The 22,636-nt window shown below is 53.0% G+C and overlaps 1 protein-coding gene and 1 pseudogene across 1 annotated transcript in view; both read left to right on the plus strand.

Moving 5' to 3' along the window:
• Positions 1-14,075, plus strand: part of FAM83F (family with sequence similarity 83 member F) — a 34,563-nt gene extending 20,488 nt beyond the window's left edge. The window contains exons 2-5 of the mRNA XM_019446955.2: positions 1,511-1,678; positions 2,217-2,338; positions 5,111-5,805; positions 12,432-14,075. Of these exons, the coding sequence (XP_019302500.2) occupies positions 1,511-1,678; positions 2,217-2,338; positions 5,111-5,805; positions 12,432-12,481 (1,035 nt within the window). The 3' untranslated portion in view covers positions 12,482-14,075. The remainder of the gene's footprint in view (positions 1-1,510; positions 1,679-2,216; positions 2,339-5,110; positions 5,806-12,431) is intronic.
• LOC128774964 (40S ribosomal protein S23-like) lies at positions 2,366-3,137 on the plus strand (annotated as a pseudogene).
• Positions 14,076-22,636: the final 8,561 nt, after the last annotated feature.

Here is a 22,636-nt window from a genome sequence, read left to right on the forward strand (position 1 = left end):
CCTAGCCCCACCAACCTTGAACTCACATCACATGTCATTTGTACATCTCTTAAGGCATTTATCTCATTTCGCCTCATGTTTTAGTTATTTTGTGCAAACGTCTTATCATTCGAGGGGATTAACCCCTTGAAGTTAGGGATTATAATTTGTCTTTGGATCCTCCCTCTGCCTGTGAAGCTCAGTAAATGTTAACTGACATGGATGATTGAGTATGAAATGTAGGAGCTGAGAATAGTCTTAAATAATATTGTGTGAATGGTGTGATGGGGACGGGGGGATGGTCTCTAGAGGCAGAGGTAATGGTAGAGCGCCTGTGAAGGTGGTGGGATGAAAGGTACTACTCATTGAGCTTACCATGGGCCAGTACTGTGCTCAGTGCTCTCATGGTTCATCTCCCTAAGCCCTCACAACGAGCCTTAGAGGCAGGTGCTAGTATTAGCTGTGGCACTGATAAGTCAGTGGCGGAGCTGGTGCACTAGGCCTGTTCTGTGTGACTTCAGAGTTGGGGCTTTCGATTATGACTGACAGCCTCCCTCAACCATACAGTGATTACCATTTATTTAGGACTTACTACATACCAGGCACTGTGTTCGATGCTTCACAGATGTCATCTCTAATCTCCGTGGCAAATGCGTAAAGTACAGGGTACAGGGTATCCCCACTTTGCAGATGAGGAAACAGAGGCTCACCAAGGTTAAGTGACTTGCCTCGGGTCACAAATATAGGAAGTTGTTATAACCAGATCTCTTGACCCCAAAGCATGCCCTTTCCCCTGCTTCACACACACAGTGCTTGGGGCCAGCAAGAAAACCCCGCAGCTGGTGCGGAGAAAGGTTTGCATAGGAAAATGGAGGAAGCTAAGGTTAGAAAGGCAGTTCTGCCTCGGGCCACAGAAGGCCTCACTTTCCAGGACTAGCTTTTAGAAACCAAGAGTCCTGGGCTGTGACCTTGACTCGAGGGTCGTGTCGCATGACCTGGCCACTTGGAGGCCAGGGGAGTTTGAGCTACCTGGAGCCCTGCCTGGGTCTGCACCAAGGGGAACATAGAACTTCGCACAGCTATAGGGAGATCCAAACAAACCAGGCCTGCAAGGAGGTGGGTGTGAAAAGATCTACAGTCCATCCCGTGCCTCTCAGTGACCTCGTCTTCTTCCGCCTACTTGTTTCCCTAGGTCACTAGGACCATCTCTCCTCAGCCTCCTAGATTGCCCTGATCTGGCTTCAGAAAAGCTGCCGGAGAATGCCCAGGGTGGGATGGTGGAGATTTGTCCAGGGAGAAGTACAAGTAGCACAGCCTGGACCCCCAGGCATTTCTCAGAGCAGAGGGCCCATCTCCGGGCTCAGACGTGCTCAGAGATGGGTAGGGACGTGGAGAACCCAGGAGTGGTGCAGATGGGGTATTTGACTCTTGGCCACCAGTTACCCAGGCCCCGCTGGTCCTCTCTGGGCCACACTGTATCCCTGTAGTTGTGGAGTCACCACGTGCCTCACCAGTGCCCTTCCACATCCAGGTCATTGCTGTGGTCATGGACCTCTTCACTGATGGTGATATCTTCCAAGACATCGTGGATGCTGCGTCTAAGCGCCGGGTCCCGGTGTATATCATCCTGGATGAGGCAGGCGTAAAGTTTTTCCTGGAGATGTGTCAGGGCCTGGAGCTTGCTGACTACCGTATTCGGGTAAGTTGTACCACGGGGGTAAGGGTGAAGGGTGGGGAGGAAGGGCAGGAGGTGAGATAGAGACTGCCTCTCTCTCTTCCTCTACCTCTTCCCCAGTTCAGGGACACAGATGAACATCAAGACCTCAACCCCTTTCTTTCTGTCTAAAGCCTTGCCCTGTGAATTGATAACCCTAAATTATATGCCCAGCTTAAATTTTATCTCAAGACGGTTGAGGCTAAAGAGGCAGCTCTGGCCCAGTCCTGGGGAGCTCACGCTGCAGAGTCACTGTCAGGGTCAAAGCTAGGACTGTAATTCTCTTCTGGGGAGCTTTTGGAACAGGAAGGAACTACTCTGGGCTCATCCATATTCAAAGCAAAATTTGCTAACTTCCTCCTGCTCTTCAAATGGGGTTCCAGTTCTAAGGCTGTAGAAAGTAGAGTCTAGTATAGACAGGAGTCAATAGGCAGGGTTCCATGAACAAGAGGGTTCTTTCTCTGCCCACACAAAACCTCAGAGGCCCCCAGCCTGAATGACAGTGCCTTTCTCTTCTCAACAGAACATCCGTGTCCGCTCTGTGACAGGTGTTGGCTTCTACATGCCCATGGGGAAGGTCAAGGGGACCCTGTCATCAAAGTTCCTAATGGTAGATGGTGAAAAAGTAGCCACTGGATCTTACAGGTGAGTTGGGCCAAGACAGAATGATCCAGGAGGTCTTTTTTTGTGTAACAAATATACAATGTGGAAGACTGGGCTGGAGTCTCCATAGTCATGGGTTTAAGACATATTGTCTGATCTAATGACAAGAGCCTCCTGGCCAGTCCCTTCCTTCAAAATTTCTGGATACCGGATTATTCCAAAAAGAGGGTCAACTCTTACTGGGCATCAAGAACGGTCTGCCTTTCATGGTCCACAGCAACGGGTTGCATTTTGAGGCTAGTTGTTGGGACAAGTAGGAAGCAGAATGGACCAGATCTGGGAAAGAAATGTGAGGGTGTGGTCTCTTTTGCCCAGGCCCGTGGTACCAGCAGGATGGGTAAACGTTGCAGTCTGCATTCTGCCAGAAAGCTCCATAGCCACCAATGGAGATCAGAAGTGACATTGTGAACAGGACAAAGAAGCCCACTTGGGCACAGCCCTGAAGGCCAAGCCTTTGCAGGTGCTTCCCATGTAAAGGGAATCGTACTGGGAAAAGTAAGGGTTGAAGCCAAGTAGCCAAATTCTGCCATCAGGAAGTATGTCAGGGTCCATTTGGTCAAGAATGGCAAAAAAAAAAAAAAAAAAAAAATCACAGCCTTTGTGCCCAGTGGTAGTTGTTTGAATTTTATTGAGGAAAACGATGAGGTTCTGGTTGCTGGATTTGGTCACAAAGGTCATGCTGTCGGTGACCTTCCTGGTGTTCACTTTAAGGTCGTCAAAGTAGCCACTGTCTCTCTTTTGGCCTTTATACAAAGGCAAGTAGGAAAGACCAAGATCGTAAGTCCTGCTAGTGAAAACAGGACAATAATAAATTTTCACAGGGGGTACCTGGGTGGCTCAGTTGGTTGAGCGTCTGACTATGGCTCAGGTCATGATCTCACCACTCGTGAATTCAAGCCCCACATCAGGCTCTGTGCTGACAGCTCAGAGCCTGGAGTTCTTCTGATTCTGTGTCTCCCTCTCTCTCTGCCCCTCCCCTGCTCATGCTCGCTCTCTCTCTCTCTCTCTCTCTCAAAAATACATAAACATTAAAAAAATGGTTTTTTTTACTTTTCACATGCCAAAAAAAAAAAAAAAAAAGGTAAGGGTATGGTGTGGAGGCAATGTCTCCCAAATTCTGATTCAGAAATAAATTACCAGGAACACGAGAGACTATATCTCAGCAGTCTTTGCCCTCCAAGTGTACTAAAATCTGGGTGAGGAAAGAGACCTGGGCACAGGAAACAATCAACAAATGTCATAAGTCCTCTTACATGGTTAAAGTGTAGTGGTTTGCAGACATTAAGTGCTCTAAAAACCTAGAGAGGAGCCAATAATGGAATTATTGGAATGATATTAACAATAGCAGCAGCTCCATTATCACTTATTAAAATGTGTGTGCCAGGGACTGAACTAAATGTTTTCTACATGGTATCACACCTGAGCCTCACAGTACCTTTGTGACTGTATGTCCTATGAGCCCCACGTTACAAGGCATACAAGGGTACAAACCAGGTTGGTGGGAATGCAAACTGGTGTAGCCACCCTGGAAAACAGTATGGAGATTCCTCCAAAAAGTTAAAGATAGAACTACCCTATGACCCAGCAATTGCACTGTTAGGTATTTATCCAAGGGATACAGTTGTGTGGTTTCAAAGGGGCAGGTGCACCCCAATATTTATAGCAGCCCTATCGACAATAGCCAAGTATGGAAAGAGCCCAAAAGTCCATCAACAGATGAGTAGATAAAGAAGATGTGGTGTGTATATATATACAATGGAATATTACTCAGCAATCAAAAAGAATGAAATCTTGCCATTTGCAACTATGTAGATGGAACTAGAGGGTATTATGCTAAGCAAAATTAGTGAGAAAAAGACAAATATACGACTTCACTCATATGTGGAATTTAAGGTACAAAACAGATAAACATAAGGGAAGGTAAGCAAAAAGAATATAAAAACAGGGAGGGGGATAAAACATAAGAGACTCTTTTTTTTTTTTAATTTTTTTTTTTAACGTTTATTTTTGAGACAGAGAGAGACAGAGCATGAACGGGGGAGGGGCAGAGAGAGAGGGAGACACAGAATCTGAAGCAGGCTCCAGGCTCTGAGCCATCAGCCCAGAGCCCGACGCGGGGCTCGAACTCACAGACCGCGAGATCGTGACCTGAGCTGAAGTCGGGCGCTCAACCGACTGAGCCACCCAGGCGCCCCAAGAGACTCTTAAATATAGAGAAAAAACTGAGGGTTGCTGGAGGGTTGTATGCGGGGGGAATGGGCTAAATGGGTAAGGGGCATTAAGGACACTTGTTGGGATGAGTACTGGGTGTTATATGTAGGGGGTGAATCACAGAAATCTCCTGAAATCATTATTGCACTATATGCTAACTAACTTGGATATAAACTTTAAAATATAAATAGATAGATAGGTAATTAAATAATTAAATGATTAAATAAATAATATGTATCTAGGAAAAAAAAAAAGAAACCAGGTTGGAATCCAGGCCTGACTTCCCATGCCCTTGCCTGCTTTCTGCATTTGAGGCCAAGACCTGGAAAAGAGGGAGGAAGGATGTGGGTCGGTAGAGGGAGAGCACCCCAGCGAGAAGGCCAGGAGCTGTCTCCCACCGGCCAGCAAGGCATCTGGCCTCAGCGGTAGATCAGGTTGGGGCAGGGGCAGTGGGGTGTTGAGAGGGACTGCCAAGGGGCTGCTGGCAGGGCGAGGCCACGGGCTGGGCCCACATGTCGTGTTTTTCTGTCCCCACGTTCCCAGGTTCACCTGGAGCTCCTCCTACGTGGACAGGAACCTTCTCCTCCTCCTGACAGGGCAGAACGTGGAGCCCTTTGACTTGGAGTTCCGGGAGCTGTATGCCATCTCTGAGGAGGTGAACTTGTACCAGGAGCTGAGCCTGGCGGGAGGTGCCGGGAGGCTCGGCCCCAACTACTCCTCCACCGTGGCTCGCAAGCTGATCAACCCCAAGTACGCCCTGGTGGTAGGCAGCCGCCATCCGCCGGGCGAGATGATGCGCTGGGCCGCCCGGCAGCAGCAGGATGCCAGGGGCGACCCCGAGGGGCAGGAGGAGGGCAGCAGAGGCGGCGAGGCGGCCCGGCGCCTGGAGAGCTTCCTGAGTGACCTGGTCACGCTGGAGCAGGTGCTGCCCCCCGTGGAGCCCGTTCCCTCTGGAGAGCTGATTCGGAAGGACGGCAGGGCGATCTCCCACCTGCACACGGACCCGAAGCCCAAACCCCGCGAGGCGCTTGTCCGAAACGGCAAGGGAGAAGCCGCCAACGGGGAGGCCACTCCGGCCAAGGAGGGCAAGCGCTTTAGCAACAGGTTCTTCAGTCGCCGGGCCAAGAGGCCCGCGGCACCCAATGGCACAGCCAGCTCCCTCTCCACCGAGACCTTTGCGGAAGTGGAGTTTGTGCCGGGGAAGAAGTCCAACGAGGGCTCCAGCGCTGACATCTCAGGTGAGCCCTCTGCCCTCTGCCCTGTGCCCGGTGCTCCCCGGGCCTCCGGGCCTCGTCCAGGAGCGGCGCCTCCCATCTGCGGAAAGGCAGCTTGCTGCATGCAGAGAGCGGGAGCTCTGAGGCCAAGACGGTCCTCAGTTCCCACCCGGCCCTGGCCTTTCTCTGCCTTGTGATGGCGAGCCTACCACCACGGGCCCGGGGTCACGTCCTCTTGTCTAAAAGCCGGGAGGGCACCTGCCTCACTCAGCCGTTCTGAGGACAAAGTGCTCAGAGCAGTGCCGCACGTGGAGTAGTCTGAGAGCTGGCGTTTCTAGTACTGGAGGCTCGGCAACTTTCTCCTCTGTCAGGGAAGAAGCAGGCACGACGCAGCTGAGTGGCCTGACCCACGCCTGACCTCTGCCTCTGAGTCTAGGACTCGTTCTCGAAAATGTGTTCCTTGCCAGATCACCTGTCCTCGCGATCCAACCTGGGCAGACACACCCCGCCCTCCCTGTGCCCCACCAATGCTCTGACCCACTTTCCTCCTTTCTGTTTTAAGCAGTTTGACTTGGTTCTTCCCTGTGCTTATTTGATTAGTGGTGTTTGCCATGCTGCTTGCATTTGGGAGAGATCGTTCCTGCTGGCAGTGTCTCTCTGGGATCCCCTAGAGGTCTGGGCCTTTATCTTTCTCCAGAGCAGTCTCCGGTATGGCCTTTCCAGAGGCTGGTGGTGACAGCCGGGACCGCTGCTGGTACCTTTTCTCGTGGCAGCGTCTTTGAGTCGAAGGGGGCTCCGTGTTGGGATTTCTCCTGTGGCCGGGATTTCTCACTGCAGCAGTGAGCCTGGCCTCCCACCTGGCCAGGTAGCTGATGGTGGGACCTTGCCCTGGGCGGCCCGAGTGCCTCCAGGACTCCTGTGCCCCCCACACCCCCAGCTTTGACCTGTTTGTGGCTTCAGCGTAAGAGTCACAGCTATCTTCCCCTCTGCTGATTCCCCTGCCCTGCTACAGAAAATGACACTCAGTCTGTGGTTCTTAAAGTTAAGACAGGCCCGGGAGTCCCTACAAATTTGGGGCACAGCAGGAACGCCAGTGCCATACTTCCACTTGGCTGGGAAGCATTTATGGGGCACCTGCATGTGCCAGGCCCCTCGCTAGATGCTTTCCCTCTCCTTGGCCCTCACAACAACCACAGAGGGGGCTGGCGGAAGCTCGGACAGGTGAATTAGGTGGTCCCAGGGCACAGTAAGTGGTAGTGGGGCCAGGACTCAAACCCAGGCCAGGGCCCGTGTCCTGTCAGGGAGGGGTGGCTGCCCCCCCCATCCCATTCCCTCCTGGGCTCCCCGGCGCCCCCAACACCAGATGCTTTGCTGCTTTGCACCTCTTGTTTAGAGGGAGGGTTGCCATGGTGAACACCTGGCAGGGAAGGGAGAAGGAGGGGCAAGCCCAGCACAAAAGGGCCATTTCCCAAGTCCTAACTGGAGATGAAGCTGGAGGTGAAGCTGAAGCTTCCTCTCCCTTCAGCCCCTCACCCTGAGGTGCCGTTTCCATAGAAACGCAAGGCCCGTTGCGTTTCCTCCCTGCTGCCTTTCCTAAGTCTCAGCAGCCAGTTCCCCTGCTTGGAGACTTAGACGGTCACTGCTGCTGCCCTCTGAGTGTTTGCACGCGGTGCCCGGGAGCCAGCCGAGCACGTGCAAGTGCACCCTGGGGAAGCTCCTCTCCTGAGTGCCCGACACACGGCACATGGTCAGGAAGGCCCCAGGGATGCCCGGAGGATCACGCCGGTCCTTCTCTGTCCTTCAGAAGAAATCCAGACTGGCCTCCCGCAGCCCAGCCTCTGCCCACCTGGCTGAGTATCCAGTTCCCAAGGGCCTGAAATTCAGGTTGCTAATGAGACCTTTCCTCTCCCTGCTGCTTGCTTCCCTCAAAGGCAGAGGCGAGAAGCCGGACTCCTCTCCCCAAAGGCCCTTTTATTGGCCTCCAGCCTCCCAAATGTTTGGCTGCATCTGGACTGTCCTAGTGCCTCGTCTCAGGCAGAAGCTAAGTCACTAGGACTCTGTGCGCCGGAGGGTGGTGTTCCTGACGGCATGGGGCCCCCAAGGTTGGGACTAGTAATTTCAGTACTCTCGGAACGTCACCTGGGAGGGAATCACTTTAGCTTAGGGCCCTCATCTAAGGAAAGGATCCTTTTCCTACAGTGAACATGCAGAACATCATCAGAATAGATATCAATGTGGGATCTCAGCTCCCAGTACTTTGCTCCCCATGCCCTGGACATATCCTTTCCCCTCCCTGGGGCGGTTTCCTGTTCGAGAAGAGGAGGAGTTGAGCCAGGGAGGGTTTCTGAGGTCCCTTTGAGCTCCTGATTCTGACTGTCTGCTCTCTCCCTGCCACCCTCTTGTCAAGGGAGAGCCTGAGCTGATGGACAGGGTGGGTGGAAGAGAAAAATAGAAAGCTAAGTGCTGGCAGCCTGTAAAATTGCTTGGTGAAGTATATAGTTGTCAAACAGCATGCAAATGTTTGCAAGCCCAAGTGTGGCCCTTGGGAGAACCTTTGGAAATTCCTTCCTTTAGGTCTGGGGATCCAGGTGGGGGGGTACATGGGGTTGCAGCCCCCACCCCCTTGCCTCGTGGTGAGAAGGCTCATTGCGCCCTCTACTGGTGGAAGCTAAACTGCTTTTCCTTCTGGTTTTTCTCTCAGCTGAGACCTTGTTTCTGTGCTGGATGCACTTAGCACCTTTTCCCAAGCCTGCCACCAGTGTCCATCCAGGAGCTTGGGACAGGCCCTCTGGGCAGAGATCCCAATCTCAGGGAGCAGCATTCACTGGAGAGCCTTACTAAAACCCAGTGAGGAGGGGTACCTGGGTGGCTCAGTCGATTGAGAATCCAACTTCGCCTCAGGTCATGATTTCATGGTTCACAAGTTCGAGCCCCACTTCAGGCTCTGTGCTGACAGCTCAGCACCTGGAGCCTTCTTCAGATTCTGTGTCTCCCTCTATCTGTGTCCCTCCCCCACTAATACTCTGTCTGTCTCTCAAAAACAACAACAACGACAACATAGGAGTCTACCACTGGCCTGGGCTCAGGAATCTGCATTTTAAACAAGTGTCCTGGGTCCATGTGGGGAGTCCCCAGAGCAGCAGATTATGATGACACTTGGACAAAGCCCTGCTCTCATGAGGCTACCAGCCTAGGAGAAGAAGTTCCAGGTGATGTCCTGGGGCCACTCCCAGCCCCTCCAGGAAGATCATTGGGAAATGGCCAACACTCTTGACCATGGTTAAGGGAAGAAAGGCACAGACGTTCCCTGAGCAGATGCTGGGTGGATACATGCTAAGTGCCTTCACACAGAATTCACAACCATCCTGCCTGATGACATCGTTTCCCAGACAGGAGGTGCAGAGAGGCAAGCCTCTATGTCCATGGTCATGCAGTGAGAAAGGGCATTGTGATCTCTTGCCTCCCAGGGCCTTGCACAAAGCATCCTGGTTATCTCTGGAAAGTTAGGGTTAGTGCCATTTCCCTACATCTTTAAAGATGTTTTGGAAGGGGCCAGAGGCTTCTTACACAATGGATTGTCCCCCTGGTATCCCACCAGTGGAGAGGAAGAAGAGAGTGGCCATTTACAGCCCAGAGTGCCTCTAGGTCACCAACTTCCAAAGTCCTCTTGCCCGCGCTTTTCCCAGAGTTCTCTGAGGTGACTGCAGCAACAGTTGCATTTCTAGAACTCTCCTCGATTCCCGTGATTCATGCATGGGGGAGCCACCATAGCTGGCAATGTGGTCTGGTTCCTAGTGCTGTGGCTGCTGGGCTCCTGGATTTGGGACTTCAGGCTCTTCTGTGTCGCCCCCAGGAGCTCGAGGTCTCAGATATCTCTCTGGGAAATCTGGGCCCCTGTCCAAGATAGAAGGTTGGGAAAGTGCTTCTGGGGTTCCGAGCTCCATAAGGGGCCTGTGGGCCTCCAGTTCCAGGATAAGTCTACTCAAGAGCCGTCTTATGAAGACAGAGTTTCAGAATTCAGTGTCACTCTTGAGGCGCATGGGTCATGCCCCAGCTTCTGCTGAAGGTCTGATTTGATAAACCCAAGCTTGGTTACCAGCCGGGGCCCCAACCACACAGCAAGGTGAGGGGAGCCAGGTGAGCATCCTTCGAGGAACTGATCCTGCTCAGTTCTGGAAAAGAGGCAAGCATCCTTATTCTCACTGGCATATGCCATAATCCCTATGCCCCTCCGGGTTCTCTTGGGCCTAGCCAGGGCTTTCATCACCATCTAGGTGAGTGAGGGCATGTACCTCACCCGGTCAGTATCTATTGATGCCGCTATTATTGTTAGTATTGGTCTGAACCTTTAAGTAGCTTGCCGCTGCCTGGTCATACATTTTACTCAACAAGTACATATCTACGCAATGTCTGCTGTGTGCCAAGCGCTGCTCTAAGTTCCTGGTACAACAGTGAACAAAACAAGCAAAGTCCCTGCCCTTACGGAGTGAATACCGTACTAGAAAGAGAGGGGCAGAGGAGGGCAATGACCCTTTCATAAAGGGTCATTGGGAAGGCCTCTCGGACAAAGGGACAAAGGGGTATTTGAACAGAGACTTGAATGAAGGGAGGGAGACAGCTGTGTGGACATCCAGAAGACGAATCTTCCAGAAAAGGGGAATATGAAGTCCTGAAACCCATAGGGAGGTAGAGCCCACGGGTCCTTGGCTGGTGCCCCAGGTGCCTCCTCCTCCCCCACACCTACTTTCAGTCTTACTACAGTGTTATCTCCCTTTGAAGTTTGACCTTCCCTTTGGGCTGCCCATGGCCGTTCATGTTTTCTTCCCTGTGAAGCTGAGCAGGTCTGATTCTCCCCAGTCTCGCCGAACACCTGCACATGGTGGGCTCTTAGTCAATGGGCACTGAAGGAATGACACTGAAGGAATGACACTGAAGGAATGACGGAACACAGAGACTTCGCCCTCAAACCAATTTCTCTGTCCGAGGCATGCGGATGAATCCTGTGTCCAAAGAACCTCTGCAGGCATCTGTCAGCTTTCTGGAACGAGTGGGAAGCACACCCAGGCAAACTTGGGCTGTCGGCCCTGCCGCTCCCGGCTTCTCTGAGCAGGAGGGCAGGAGCGGGGGCAGAGCTCAGTCTTAGGAAGCAGGCTCCTCTAAGCCATACTCGTGCCCCTGCTTCCTGATGCAGGGATCGATCCACTTACCTGCCTCTAAAATGCTGCTGCCTCAGGGGAGGAACTCAGCATCTGCTCAGTAGGCCAAGCACATAAAACAAGCCACTGCAGAGAGGAAGCCGGGATGGCTGTGTCCATTGCCGCAGCAAGGGGACTGCGGGACAGCAGCAGTAATCACTTGGGCAGAGCTGCATCAGACACGGCCTGGCTCGGAAGATGACCCATGCTCCTTGACCCTTGGAGCCCTCAGGGAGGGGGCGGCACAGTCGTCCTGCTCCCCTCCCTCCTCCTCTAAGCCTTAAACGCCTCAGGCTTGGTCCCCAAGGAGGCCAGGCAGGACCTGTAGCAAGTCCTGAGGAGTGAGTCCAGTCCACACAGACCAGGTGGTGGTTAGCCTGGGGGCGGGGGGGGGGGGGGGGTTTGCTGCAGTCGAACCTGTTCAGTGTCTCCCTTGCTAATGGCCCAGAGAGGAGGCAGCCGCCACCTTAATTAAATTCACAGCTGGAGTGATCTGGGAAGGTGGTGTGCACGCAGGGGAGGTGACCCTCGCAGTGTAGAGAGGGACCGGCAGGAAATAACTCAGCAGCTCCCACCTGGGAGGAAGACAGCCAGCGCCCCTGAGGACAGAGGCCACCTCGGAGGCCAGGGCTTCCCCCGCAGCTCCCACAGCAGGGATCCAGCCAAAGGAGCCCCAGGCCTCTCTGCTTGGGATTGTAAAGGAAGCAAAAATGGCTGGAAGGGGGCTGGGAGAAACGGGCTTCTCTGGCCAGGAGAAAAACAGCGTTCTCTCCCCCTTTCCCCTCGGTGAAGTGCGCTCCCTTATCCTCTGTTCTCAAAACCACCCCCCTGAACGTGTGGTCTGTGCCACGGTACCTGGCTCTCAGTCAGCCTGCTGACCCTGGTGGCCCCTTCCCGGGACGCCTGCTCAGTGGCAGGAGCTGACGCTGGATGTGGAGGGCTGTGGCGGCTGCCGGCGCTCACTGACTCCGGGAGCTGGTGGCCCCCCGTCCCTCGCTGTAAGACAGGGCTAATGCTACCTTCTCCAAGTGCAGCCGCCCAGGCGGGATTACCTGAGAGAACGACGGGTTGTGCTTTGTGAGCTGTGAGGCTGCATACAGTATTAGCTTCTGGCAAACTGCCTCTTGGAGAGACTTTTAAGTCATTGACTGTAGCTGTGGATTAGGGTTCTGGATCCTTCCCCCGCCCCCACCGCTGAGGTCAGGAGATGGCAGGTCCCTTTGATATCCCAATCAGTGACAATCTAGCTGAGACGACCAGACCGGGAGAACCTTTCCTTTTGCTTTCCTGGGGGTGGGGGGGCCCTACTGACTCCAGATCAGCAGCTTGGCAGGGAGACAGTGACCCCAGCCCCCAAATTTGAGGCTTGAGCTGTGCACAGGAGAGGAGTGGGAGGCGAGTCTGCTGAGCGCTTCACTTAACGTCCTCCTTCGCCTGTGTCCCTTGTCTCTGCAGGCAAAACGAATCCCAGTCCTTCCAAGGCCAGCAATTGCGTGATCTCCTGAGCCACACAGGCCAGCAGTGGGCAGGACCTGTGGATGCCCCAGCCCTGTCCTATGGAGAATACAGGTCAAACCTTGCGCCAGTTTGCACTTCGGACCCTTACTTGCTTCCTGCCCAACAGCCTCCATCCTGGCCTCAGGGACCCTCAATCCCAGATGTGAGAGTCGGCAGCACATCAAGACAATCACACGCCACCGCCGTGAGACTGTCGCCGCCGGGCAGGGGTCACTCCTTCTTGTTTACATGAAGTGGAAGCTTGACTAATGTCTGCTCTCCTTTATGCCAGACCCCCTCCCTCCACTGGGCCAGCCTTGCCCTGCAGGTCCCCAGATGGGGTGAGCCCAATGCGATAGGGTCTCCAGGGCAGCCCCAGCCCCCTAACTTCTCCTTTCCCGGGCTTCCTGGTGCTTCTGTTCCCCCAAGAGGCTTGGTGGGATATGAGGGAAGAGGATGGGGCTCTGAGCCAGGGAGCCAGTCTTCCCCAAGTCTCTGAACTCAGGGTGGAAGGGGCAGCTAGGGCAGCCAGGGCGCCGGCCGCTGTCACCTTCCCAGCCTGGTTCCTGCAAGGCTCCTGTACTAGACCCAGAGTGAAATGAGGGGAAGGCCTCTCCTCAGCCAGTGCCAGGATCTGACTCTGCCATTCAGAGGGCTCTTGTACTGAAGTCTCCTTCGCCTCCCTCCCCACTGTCTTAGCAGTCTCCGCGCCAGTGGTCCAGACCTCCTTGGCTATTGCCTGCTGCAAGCACGTACGGGGATTCTCCTAGTGCCTTTAGCTGGGGCTGCTGCTTCCCTTTAATGTGCCTTGATTTGCAGCCCAGGGCAGGGAGAGAGAGCTTGGTTGGGAGTGGAAGGCTCAAGCAGTATGGGAGGTTGAGCCCTGCAGACGAGAGCATTTGTCCTTTCCCCCACCCCTGAGATAGCCCTCAGCCCCCTTCACCAGCCAGTGTGCCTGCTCCAGTTACATTCCAGCCAAAGACCGGCCTTCGTCTCCTGCCAAAGGACAGGCTGCATTTAGGAGCCTTAGCCTCCCCTCATTGCCACAACATTGGCCAGGGACAGCAGCCTAAAGTCGCACATTGCCCCCTCCCCACTTGTGTGACTGATGGGGTCTGAGGAGAGATTTCTGGAATGGACAACAGAGAAATTGCCAAACTTCAGGCTCTGAGAGCCGACTGCTGGGGGGCCCTAGCCACAGGGGGGGCGGAGGGGCCCTCATCGCCCAGTGGAAGCGCCCTCAGGTGGCCTCTTTCAGCCTCTTCTGAACCAAACTCTTGTCTTTGTGTCTTTCCTTCTGCAAAAACCCTGGGGCACCAGCAGCACCTGGGGGAGGAGCCCAGATGCTGGCTTGAGGGAGGGCACTGGGGGCACTGAGGCAAAGCAGGAGGTGGGATGGCCCAGTGCAGTTGTTGGAGAACCTGGCCTCTCGTGGTAGGAGGGGAGGGAACAGGGAAAGGAAAGGTGAGCCTGGTTCCCAGGGGCTCCTCTCTATCTTGAGGCTAGCTTCTAGGGTGTTGGGTGGGGGGGCAGGGGATCCCCAACCCACCTCCCTGAGCTTCTATGAGGATTAAACACTTCCTGGGAAGTGCTGGCAATGTGGCACGTGCTTGTTCTGGAGGGGAAGGAAGGGAGAGAGGAAACCGGGGGAGTGGAGGGTGGTGGTAGGGGGACAAGATCGCCCTTGGTGGGGAGAGTAGACGCCTCTGGGGACAAGGCAGGAGGCCTGGGGAAGGGACCAGCTCCTAAGGGCTCTTCCCAAGGGCTTCCTGTCTGTGCCCAGCCCCCCACAAGAGAAGCTGGCCTACGACACCCCTTCCCCTCTCCTGACCCAAAGCGGGCCCTGTTCTTTCCCAGGCCTGACATGTGGGAGGATCCACACTGGAAGCTCCCAGTCACTGCAGCCTCGAGCCCGGCCTGCCCTTTCTGCCTCAGTTTCCCCACGTGCCAAGACGGGATCTTCTCACTTTCTTCATAGGCACGGAGGTGGGAGAGCATGAGGAAGCACCGCCGTATAGTGGGCGGAGGGCTGGCGGCTGAGGCGGGACACCTGCCTCCACCACGGCCTGTCTCCTCCTCCCCTTCGGAGGTCTGGACAAGATGGCCTCTGAGCCCCTCCGGCTGTGAGGGCCTTGGAACGAGACAGCAGTCCAAAGATTGCTGGGGATCTTGAAGCACTAAAGTGAGGCTCCTGGTGTTCGCTCCTCTGCCCAGGCCCCGGCCCACTCTCCGTTCTGCCTCTGGGCTTCTGGCTTTTAGTGCATCTGCCGTCTGCTCCAGCACTTGCACACACTTGGCGACGTATTCTCCCTCTCTCCTCACATCTCAAGGATACATCTGGCATTCTCAGATGGATGATAAGTTCAAGGGTGGATCATGCCCTTGGTACCCACGCTGCAGCATTCACAGGCCCGGTCACAGGGAAGGCCTCCGGGAGGGGGCAGGGATGAAGCAGCGCTCTCGGTATGGGGCCCTCCCACACCCCCCCACCACCAAGTTGCCCACTCTGCGTCCAGTTTCCGTAGGCTGAGTGCCAACAAGTGGCACAGCTGCTTGGGCACGCTGACCTCTGATGAGCAGAGGCAGCTGAGGGCCGAGACCCTGGGGCGGCTGCCACCTGGATCCTGCCACGTGGGAGCGGGGAGTACAGGACCCCTGTGCAGGGCTGAAGGCTCTCCCTTGAGAGTCGGCAAAACTTCCCAGTCTCCTGTGCCATGTGTCCCCTGGGGATGGTCAGTCCTATCCCTGGTCATTCAAGGGTGCTTTCAACACAGCCTCTCCTAACAACACTACCTCTGCCTGTGTAGAACTTAATAGAAGAGGCAAAAAAGGTGCCCTTGAAAGTGTAGAAAACAGTCCAGAGAGGGGAGGTGGGCCTTTTTTTTTTTTCTATGATGATTTTCTTTTTAATTTACTGAGCCCCTACTATATGCCAGTGACTGTGCCAGATGCTTCAGTCACCTGCAGTCTTCAAACTAAGAAGAGCTCGGGAAAGAGCCCTGTTGCAAAAACGTTTTCTTGGGCGTTTGGGGCTTGAGCTTCCCAAAGTCGTGTGATGAGCAGCCCGGGCCTTGTCCCCATTTTTCAGATGAGGGGGTACATGGGATTGCCATGTCACCTAAAATGCAGATCTAAGCCTGCTCCTCTAGCTCGGGGCTCCTCACCTTCAACACTGGTGACACTTTAGAGCCACAAAATTCTCCATTGGGAGAATGACACATTGCAGGATGTTTACAGCACCCCTGGCTTCTACGTACTAAATGCCAGTAGCACCTCTCCTCATGAGACAACCAAGAATGTGTCCGGACGTTGCCAACTGTCCCCAGGAGGTGAAGTCACCCAGTTGAGAAAGACTGCTCTGGGTAGCCTTAATGCCCAACGGGCTGCTTCTCTGACGTGCTTTCGTGTGCATGCTCCTATAAAGCAGTTGCCTTTGTTTGCCAGAACGCCTTGGCCCAGAGAGGTGGGTTCATTTGCCAAAGATTTTGCTTTCTGTGACTGACATGTATCTTCTATCTTTGTTCCCGTTACCTTGCTTAGCTCCTCACTGCCTTGTGCTCCCTAGAACAGGTGTGTTTATGTGCGCACATCTGCCTCACTCCACAGAGCACCCCGTTAAGGTTTCCTCCCAATCTGTTCCCCTCCCTTTAGCGTCAGTCAAGTCCTACATGGAAAAGCACCATTGGACATTCCCGTGTGCTTGCCCAACAGCGTCCTCACCCCCAAAAGGCAGCCAGGGCCGACAGCAGAGAAACTTCCACGCTCTCCAAGTCAGGCCAGGTGGGAACTGCTTACCTGGAGCGTCACAAGTAAACAACAGCAAAGCCCCCTTAGCAGCAAACAAGCCCTGCGTGCACGGTGGGTGTAGTTTATCACCTGGCTGTGTGCCACAGTCGTTCCTCCTTGCCCAGAGGGCCCAGCAGCTGTCACTGTAATCGTCCACACTGCTGTTCCAGTGGCAGGAGGTTTGGTGCAGAACAAGCACCCCAGGCTTAGCAAGCTGAGCCGGACCAAGGTCGAGAGCATATGCACCCCAGAGAAGGCCGAAAGCTGGCAGGTGTACGCGTGAGTGTGTTCTTAGGCTGAGCAATTGCTAGATCAGCCAGCAGCTGATAGGTACCCATTCTGTCCTTGGGGTGCCTACCCAGAAGTCGTAGTTGTAGTTGTAGTTCTGTCCATCTGTCTGGGTCACTGTTATATCCACAGTATCTACTTCATTGTTAAATGATTGAAAACTTGGCAGCCGCTTGATACAGATAATAAGCCAGGCTAATCAACGTGGGTGGTGTCAGAGGCTCCAGAATTGATCATGACCCTTTCAGTCTTGTTACCAACATTCTGAGACTGTGCATGGAGGCCAAACAGGATTCTGCTCTCTGCTACCTAATTTCCTGGGAACTGCTACGTCTTTCATGGGGCGCCTGGGTGGCTCAGTCGGTTAAGCACCCAACTTTGACTCAGGTCATGATCTCACGGTTCGTGGGTTCGAGCCCTATGTCTGGCTCTGTGCTGACAGCTCAGGGCCTGGAGCCTGCTTCTGATTCTGTATCTCTTTCCCTCTCTGCCCCTCCCCTGCTAACACAAAATGCTCCTGTGGAAAACAAATCTTTTCCTCAGGGAAGACTTCTCCTTTCAGCATGTGTCCTCAGTGGACAGTCTTCGTCTCCCAGTTGCTCCAGACTGGGTGGGCCGCGTCTCCAGGCCCCTCTGGTGGCTCAGGGGTGACGGCATGCTTCCTTTCAAATTGCTAACACAAAGACAGGACGAGGAGGTGAGGGCCTTGAGGTGAAGAAATTTGTCCAGCCACCCAATAAGTCATGGGTAGGGCTAGAATCTGGTTATGTGGACCCATCTAGAGCAATGTTACTGCACATGGCTTCTCCAAGTGACAGCCAGTTGGAGACAAGTTTTCATCCAGTAAAGTGGCTAGAAGTTAGGTATTGTCTGCAGCCACTACAAAGCAACTCCAGAACAGAAGTCCACGTCACAGGAGACCAGCTAGGACCTGCCACAGAAACCAGCAAGAGCATGGGGAGCCCAGAGGAAGGAAGGAGGAAAACGCAAGAAGAGGCAGCGTGCCTGCAGTGGCCACGGTCCACTGAGCACAAGCAAGGGAGAAGCGCATGCCATCCTGTGCTAAGAACCCAGAACCAGGCCTGTGATTCATATTTCCTGAGTGCAGCTGGAAGAGCTGGCTCGTCTCTTTCTGGAAGGTCTTGGAAGTTAGGTGATTGGACAAGGAGAGGCACTTCACTGCAGCACTTGGAAGACTTTATTCATTTGTTCCTTCAATTGACTGTGAGATAGGCCTGAGGATGAAGGGTGGGCAGGGAAGGCCCTGGTAGAGCTTGTGTTTTGGGGCTTGCCGTTTGCTTTGACCTTAGCTGAGGCATATGGTGGCCAGAGGATAGTCCTCAGGATGGACAGTTTGGCGCTGGATTCCCCACTCTGCCACGTGCTAGCTAAATGACCCAGCAAACTGCCTCCCACCTGGAACTTCAGTTTCCTTATGTGTAAAATGGGGATAATCTTGGTGCCACTTTCCAGAGGCCGAGGGGAGTAAAGCACTTAGCACAGCGGCTAACATTCAGGGAAGCTTAGTTACCAGCTCATGCTTCTGGCGGTGTGTTCTAGTGAGGGATTTATCATTTCCCTCTTAGGACATTCTCTCCTGGATTCTCTGCCTGCTTTCACATTGAGTGGTTGGCACACAGGGCTAAATTCCCGTCAACTGGAAGAAGTTTCAAGGCTGAGGGTTGGGTTTTTGGGGTTTTTTTGTGTTTATTTTTGAGAGAGAGAAATAGAGACAGACACAGAGCGTGAGCTCACAGAGAGAAGGGGACACAGAATCCAAAGCAGGCTCCAGACTCTGAGTTGTCAGCACAGAGCCCAACGCAGGGCTCGAAGTCACAAACCGCAAGGTCATGACCTGAGCTGAAGTTGGACCCTTAACCAACCGAGCCACCCAGGTGTCCCTCAAGGCCCAGGTTTTGAAAGAAACGTGGAGAAACCCTGCCAGAGATGCTGTTTGTGAGCAGCTTTGCTTGGCAGGGCCCCATGTTCCCCGGTGCATACCCACCCCCACCCCATCGCTGTGGGTTTGTTGTTTCCAAGTTTGGAAGAGGGCCACAGTCTTAAGTGGTTGTGAAAAAGTCCCACAACTATTCTTGATAGTTTTGGATAAAATAAACAATATCAGTTTGTTCAGATATTTCCTTCATTTATAGAATACAGATTAAACCCAAACCAAAAAAGAACCCCAAATAAAAAAAACAGCACATCCAGAAAAGCCTGCCAACCTGTATCAAGCCACCGGACTTCCCAAGCCAGTCCTATACCCTACGGGCTCCAGATCCTCCCTAACTTTCTTCAGCTTTTACGCCAAGTCCTCTGCAACTACATCCAGGCTGGCTGCCCAGGGGGACTGGGAGTTGCTCAAGGGCAGGGGAGGGCCTGAGGCCCAGAACCAGTAGTCCTGGCTGTGGTTCCTTAGAGGAGCCCATGTGTCTGAAAGCACCGTGGTGAGATGCTGACACCTTGTGGCCAGCGGGCAGCACATTTCTTTTCCTCCTCGGGGTAAAAGTAAGATGGGGGGGGAGGGCAAACTTTTTCTGTAAATGGCCAGATAGTAAACACTCTAGACTTCGTGGACATGTGGTATCCATCGCTGTTGTAACACTAAAGCAACCACAGCTGGTATGTAAATGAGTGGGCGTGGCTATGTTCCAATGAAACTTTCTAGACCCTGAAATTTGGATTTCATATGATTTTCATGTGTCACAAGATATTCTTTTAATTTTTCCAATCACTTAAAAATACAAAAATCATTCTTAGCTCGTGGGCTATGCAAACACAGGCAGTGGCTAGATTTGGCTGGCAAGCCCTTGTTTGCCAACCCCTGACCCAGGACACTTTTCTGCCTAACGCTAACTCCCCACTGTCACAGCTGGGATCCTTTATCATTATTCTGTCAAGAGGAACCATCCAGGGGTGCCTGGGTGGCTCAGTTGGTTGGGCATCCGACTACAGCTCAGGTCATGATCTCATAGTTCGTGAGTTCACGCCCAGAGTCAGGCTCTGCGCTGACAGCTCTGAGCCTGGGAGGCTGCTTCAGATTCTGTGTCTCCCTCTCTCTGTGTCCCTCCCCTGCTAACGCTCTGTCTCTGTCTCTCAAAAATGAATAAACGTTAAAAAAAAATTTAAAAAAAAAGAGGAACCATCCAGATTGCTGCTTTAACCAGATTGCTGCCACCAAGCCTACTTCTTCACAGAAATTCTGGAGTTGTTGGTTTTCACCCATTTGGTAAGTTTACATAAACATCCATCAGGTGCCCAGCCCTGTGCTGAGAGCCATAACAGAGCCTGGAGTTTTAACCAACACGTATTTAATATTTACTTTTCTTCATTCATTTGTTCAAACAAACTTAGCGTGACAAGGCAATGTAATAAGACAGACCTGGTCTCTGCCCTCAAGGTGTTCATAACCTCATTGGGAAGATGGACACAGGGAGGAGAGCATTATAATGGAGAAGGATGGGAGGGTGGTGCGGAAGCCTAAAGGAGGCACTTAATCCATGGGTGGAGGTCAGGAAAGGCTTCCTAGGGGAGGAAGTGATCTCTAAGCCAATACCTGAGGCGTGAGTGAATGGGAGAGGAAAGAATGAGGTAGGGCGTTCCAGGGAAAGGTCCAGAGCTGAGAAAGAATTATTTCAAGAGAATTAGAAGTATCAAAGATGTAGTGAAAATTCAGATATAGTATTTGCCCTCAAGGCCTGCCAGCCTGGTGGGTGAGACAGGCTATCATAAGCTGTTATAAGGTTGAGGAGAGAGATTTAAAGAAGTTTTCTCTCTAGCCTTGTGGAACTGGTCATCAGTGAGCCTTAAGACAGTAAGCAGTGGGCAAGCGAGTGCTCCGAAGGCTATAAATGGTCCCATGACCAGGCTAGGGGTGGCTCTGACCCTACACAGGGTACCTAGAGACTCTGGGGGAGGAGAGATTGCCTGAGTTCTCTGCTCCAGAAGCCACTTAGAGGGGAGAGGGGACTGGAACTGAGCTTTGAAGGAAGTGTAGACCTTGGTACTGAAGGAGGGAGGGGCATCCAGGGCAGCAAGATCACAGAGGAAGGGACAGGCGTGGCCGTTTAGGGTCTCAGGGAAGGAAACCATCCTTTACTGCGTGACTCACAACAGCAGCGACCAACGGGTAGTTTTCTCAGCTCCGATTAAAAAACATGATCTTGGACAGTTATTTAACCTCTCTTTGCCTTAGTTTCCTTATCTGATTCTACCTCTGAAGGTTGTTATGAGGACTGATTGAGTTAACGCATATAAAATTGTTAGAATAGTGACTGGCACTTAGGGCTGGCTTCTCGGACAGCCAACCTCCGCAGTCCCATAGGGCCCCACACTTAAAAGCTGAAGGGTCCCATGTTGGTTTAATGTTCTGCTGTTGCTGTCTTGAAATTCTTAATAGCTTTGGAACAAGGAGCCCCCTCCTTCCATTTTGTATGGCCACAAATTATGTAGCTGGTCCCGCCTGGCATGGTATGTGCTTAAAAACTCCAGGCTTTCTCATTATTGTAGAGTCGAATCTGATTCAATATATCCTTCAGAAGGCAAGAAATGGACACTCAGTTTACGTGACTTGCACAAGATGAGCAGCAAGCTGGCTGCAGAATGAAGGCTGGAGACAGAGATGAAAATCTGCAGTCCTAGAGGTAAAGGCAGGACAATGGCCCAGCTCCCCACCCCCACCCCCACGCCCCCCGGAAGGCAACATAAGGAGAGAAGAGCAGACAGACTCCTTTGAAGGAGCTTAGAGAAAGAGGTGGTATGAAAAAGAGCCTGGACAGTTGTAGAGGTAGGAGGGAAGCTGGCTATTTTGGGAAGCCAAGAGAAGATTCTCTGAGTACAACGTAGTGGTGAAGCCATGGAAACAAGAACTGAGCAAGTCTCTTGGATCTTGGCCACAAGAGGTCATAGATGAGCTTAGAGAAAGGAGTGTCGGTAGAGAGTTAGGGCCCCGAAGCCAGGTTTAAAGAAGGAAGGGGCCCCGGTGGTGATGGCCTCAGGTCATTATTTAAGAAGCTGAGAAAAGGAAAATAGAAGAAAAAGGGGGCAGGAAGAGAGGAGGCCGCTTTGAAGAGGGTGGGAGGAGAGCCGGTTCACAACCGGGAGGCAGAAGAAGGACCACCAGAGGCAAAAAGTTAACCAGGAAGAAGCTGACTCTTCCCCCGAGTCTGTAGGGCAGCCGAGCATGGAGTTGACATAATAAAGGCTATGAGGGCAACTGTTCCTTTGGAGGCTGGTTGTCTCCCCAGCTGCAGTGTTGTCTCAGGGGCAACACAGCAGCGAGGAAAGGAGCTTACTCATTGGAGTCAGACTGTCTGGTTTCAGCTGTGAGGTTATTACCTGTGGTGACCTGGGGCAAATTAGTCAGCCCTTCGGTGCCTCAGTTTCCCTATCTGGAAAATGGGGATAACCAAGGTTGCTGTGAAGATTAACTGCCACGATCCACATAAAGCCCTCAGTTCCGCGTCTGGCACACAGCAAGCAAGTGTTCATGGAAGGGTAGCTATTGTTAACAGCCACTTCTCCTGGTTCTCTTGTGAACCTCCTGTGGGTCTAATGTTGGCCAGCAAACAGGAGTCCAGTGCTTGCTGCTTCACTAGGAGCTTTTCAGGAAGTGTGGTCATAAGAAATGAGAGGTGATTTAGAAGTGGCACAGCGTCTGTCGCAAGGGCTTTGCTCCACAATAAATGCTACCAGACATGTAATAAATGCTTATGAGCGTGTCCTCTGTAATCAGCACCCTCTAGAAAATTCCCCTCCCCCACTGCTCTTGGCCTTGGCTCTGGCCACACCCACCGCTCCAGAGAGCATTATCAGCTGTCAGTAGGTTCCTTTACAGGGATCTTCCCATGGTTATACATTTGGAGAAGCGGAGAATGTTTTACAAACACTTCCAAACGTCTCATAGCAATGAGAGGCCAGTGAGAAGGGTGGATGGGGTTCTCCTGTGCCACAGAAATCGGAGCTGGAGCGGATCCAGCTGGCTATGTCACCCCAGGCTTGTGGGTCATTGCAGAATCGTTCGCAGAAATTCCCGTTGCATTGGATTTTGTCCAGGCCAGTGCAATGTGTTCAGGGATCACAGAGCAATC

This window comes from Panthera pardus, unplaced genomic scaffold, assembly GCF_024362965.1.
Source record: "Panthera pardus isolate Hobbes unplaced genomic scaffold, ASM2436296v1 HiC_scaffold_6, whole genome shotgun sequence".
NCBI classification, from domain to species: Eukaryota; Metazoa; Chordata; class Mammalia; order Carnivora; family Felidae; genus Panthera; species Panthera pardus.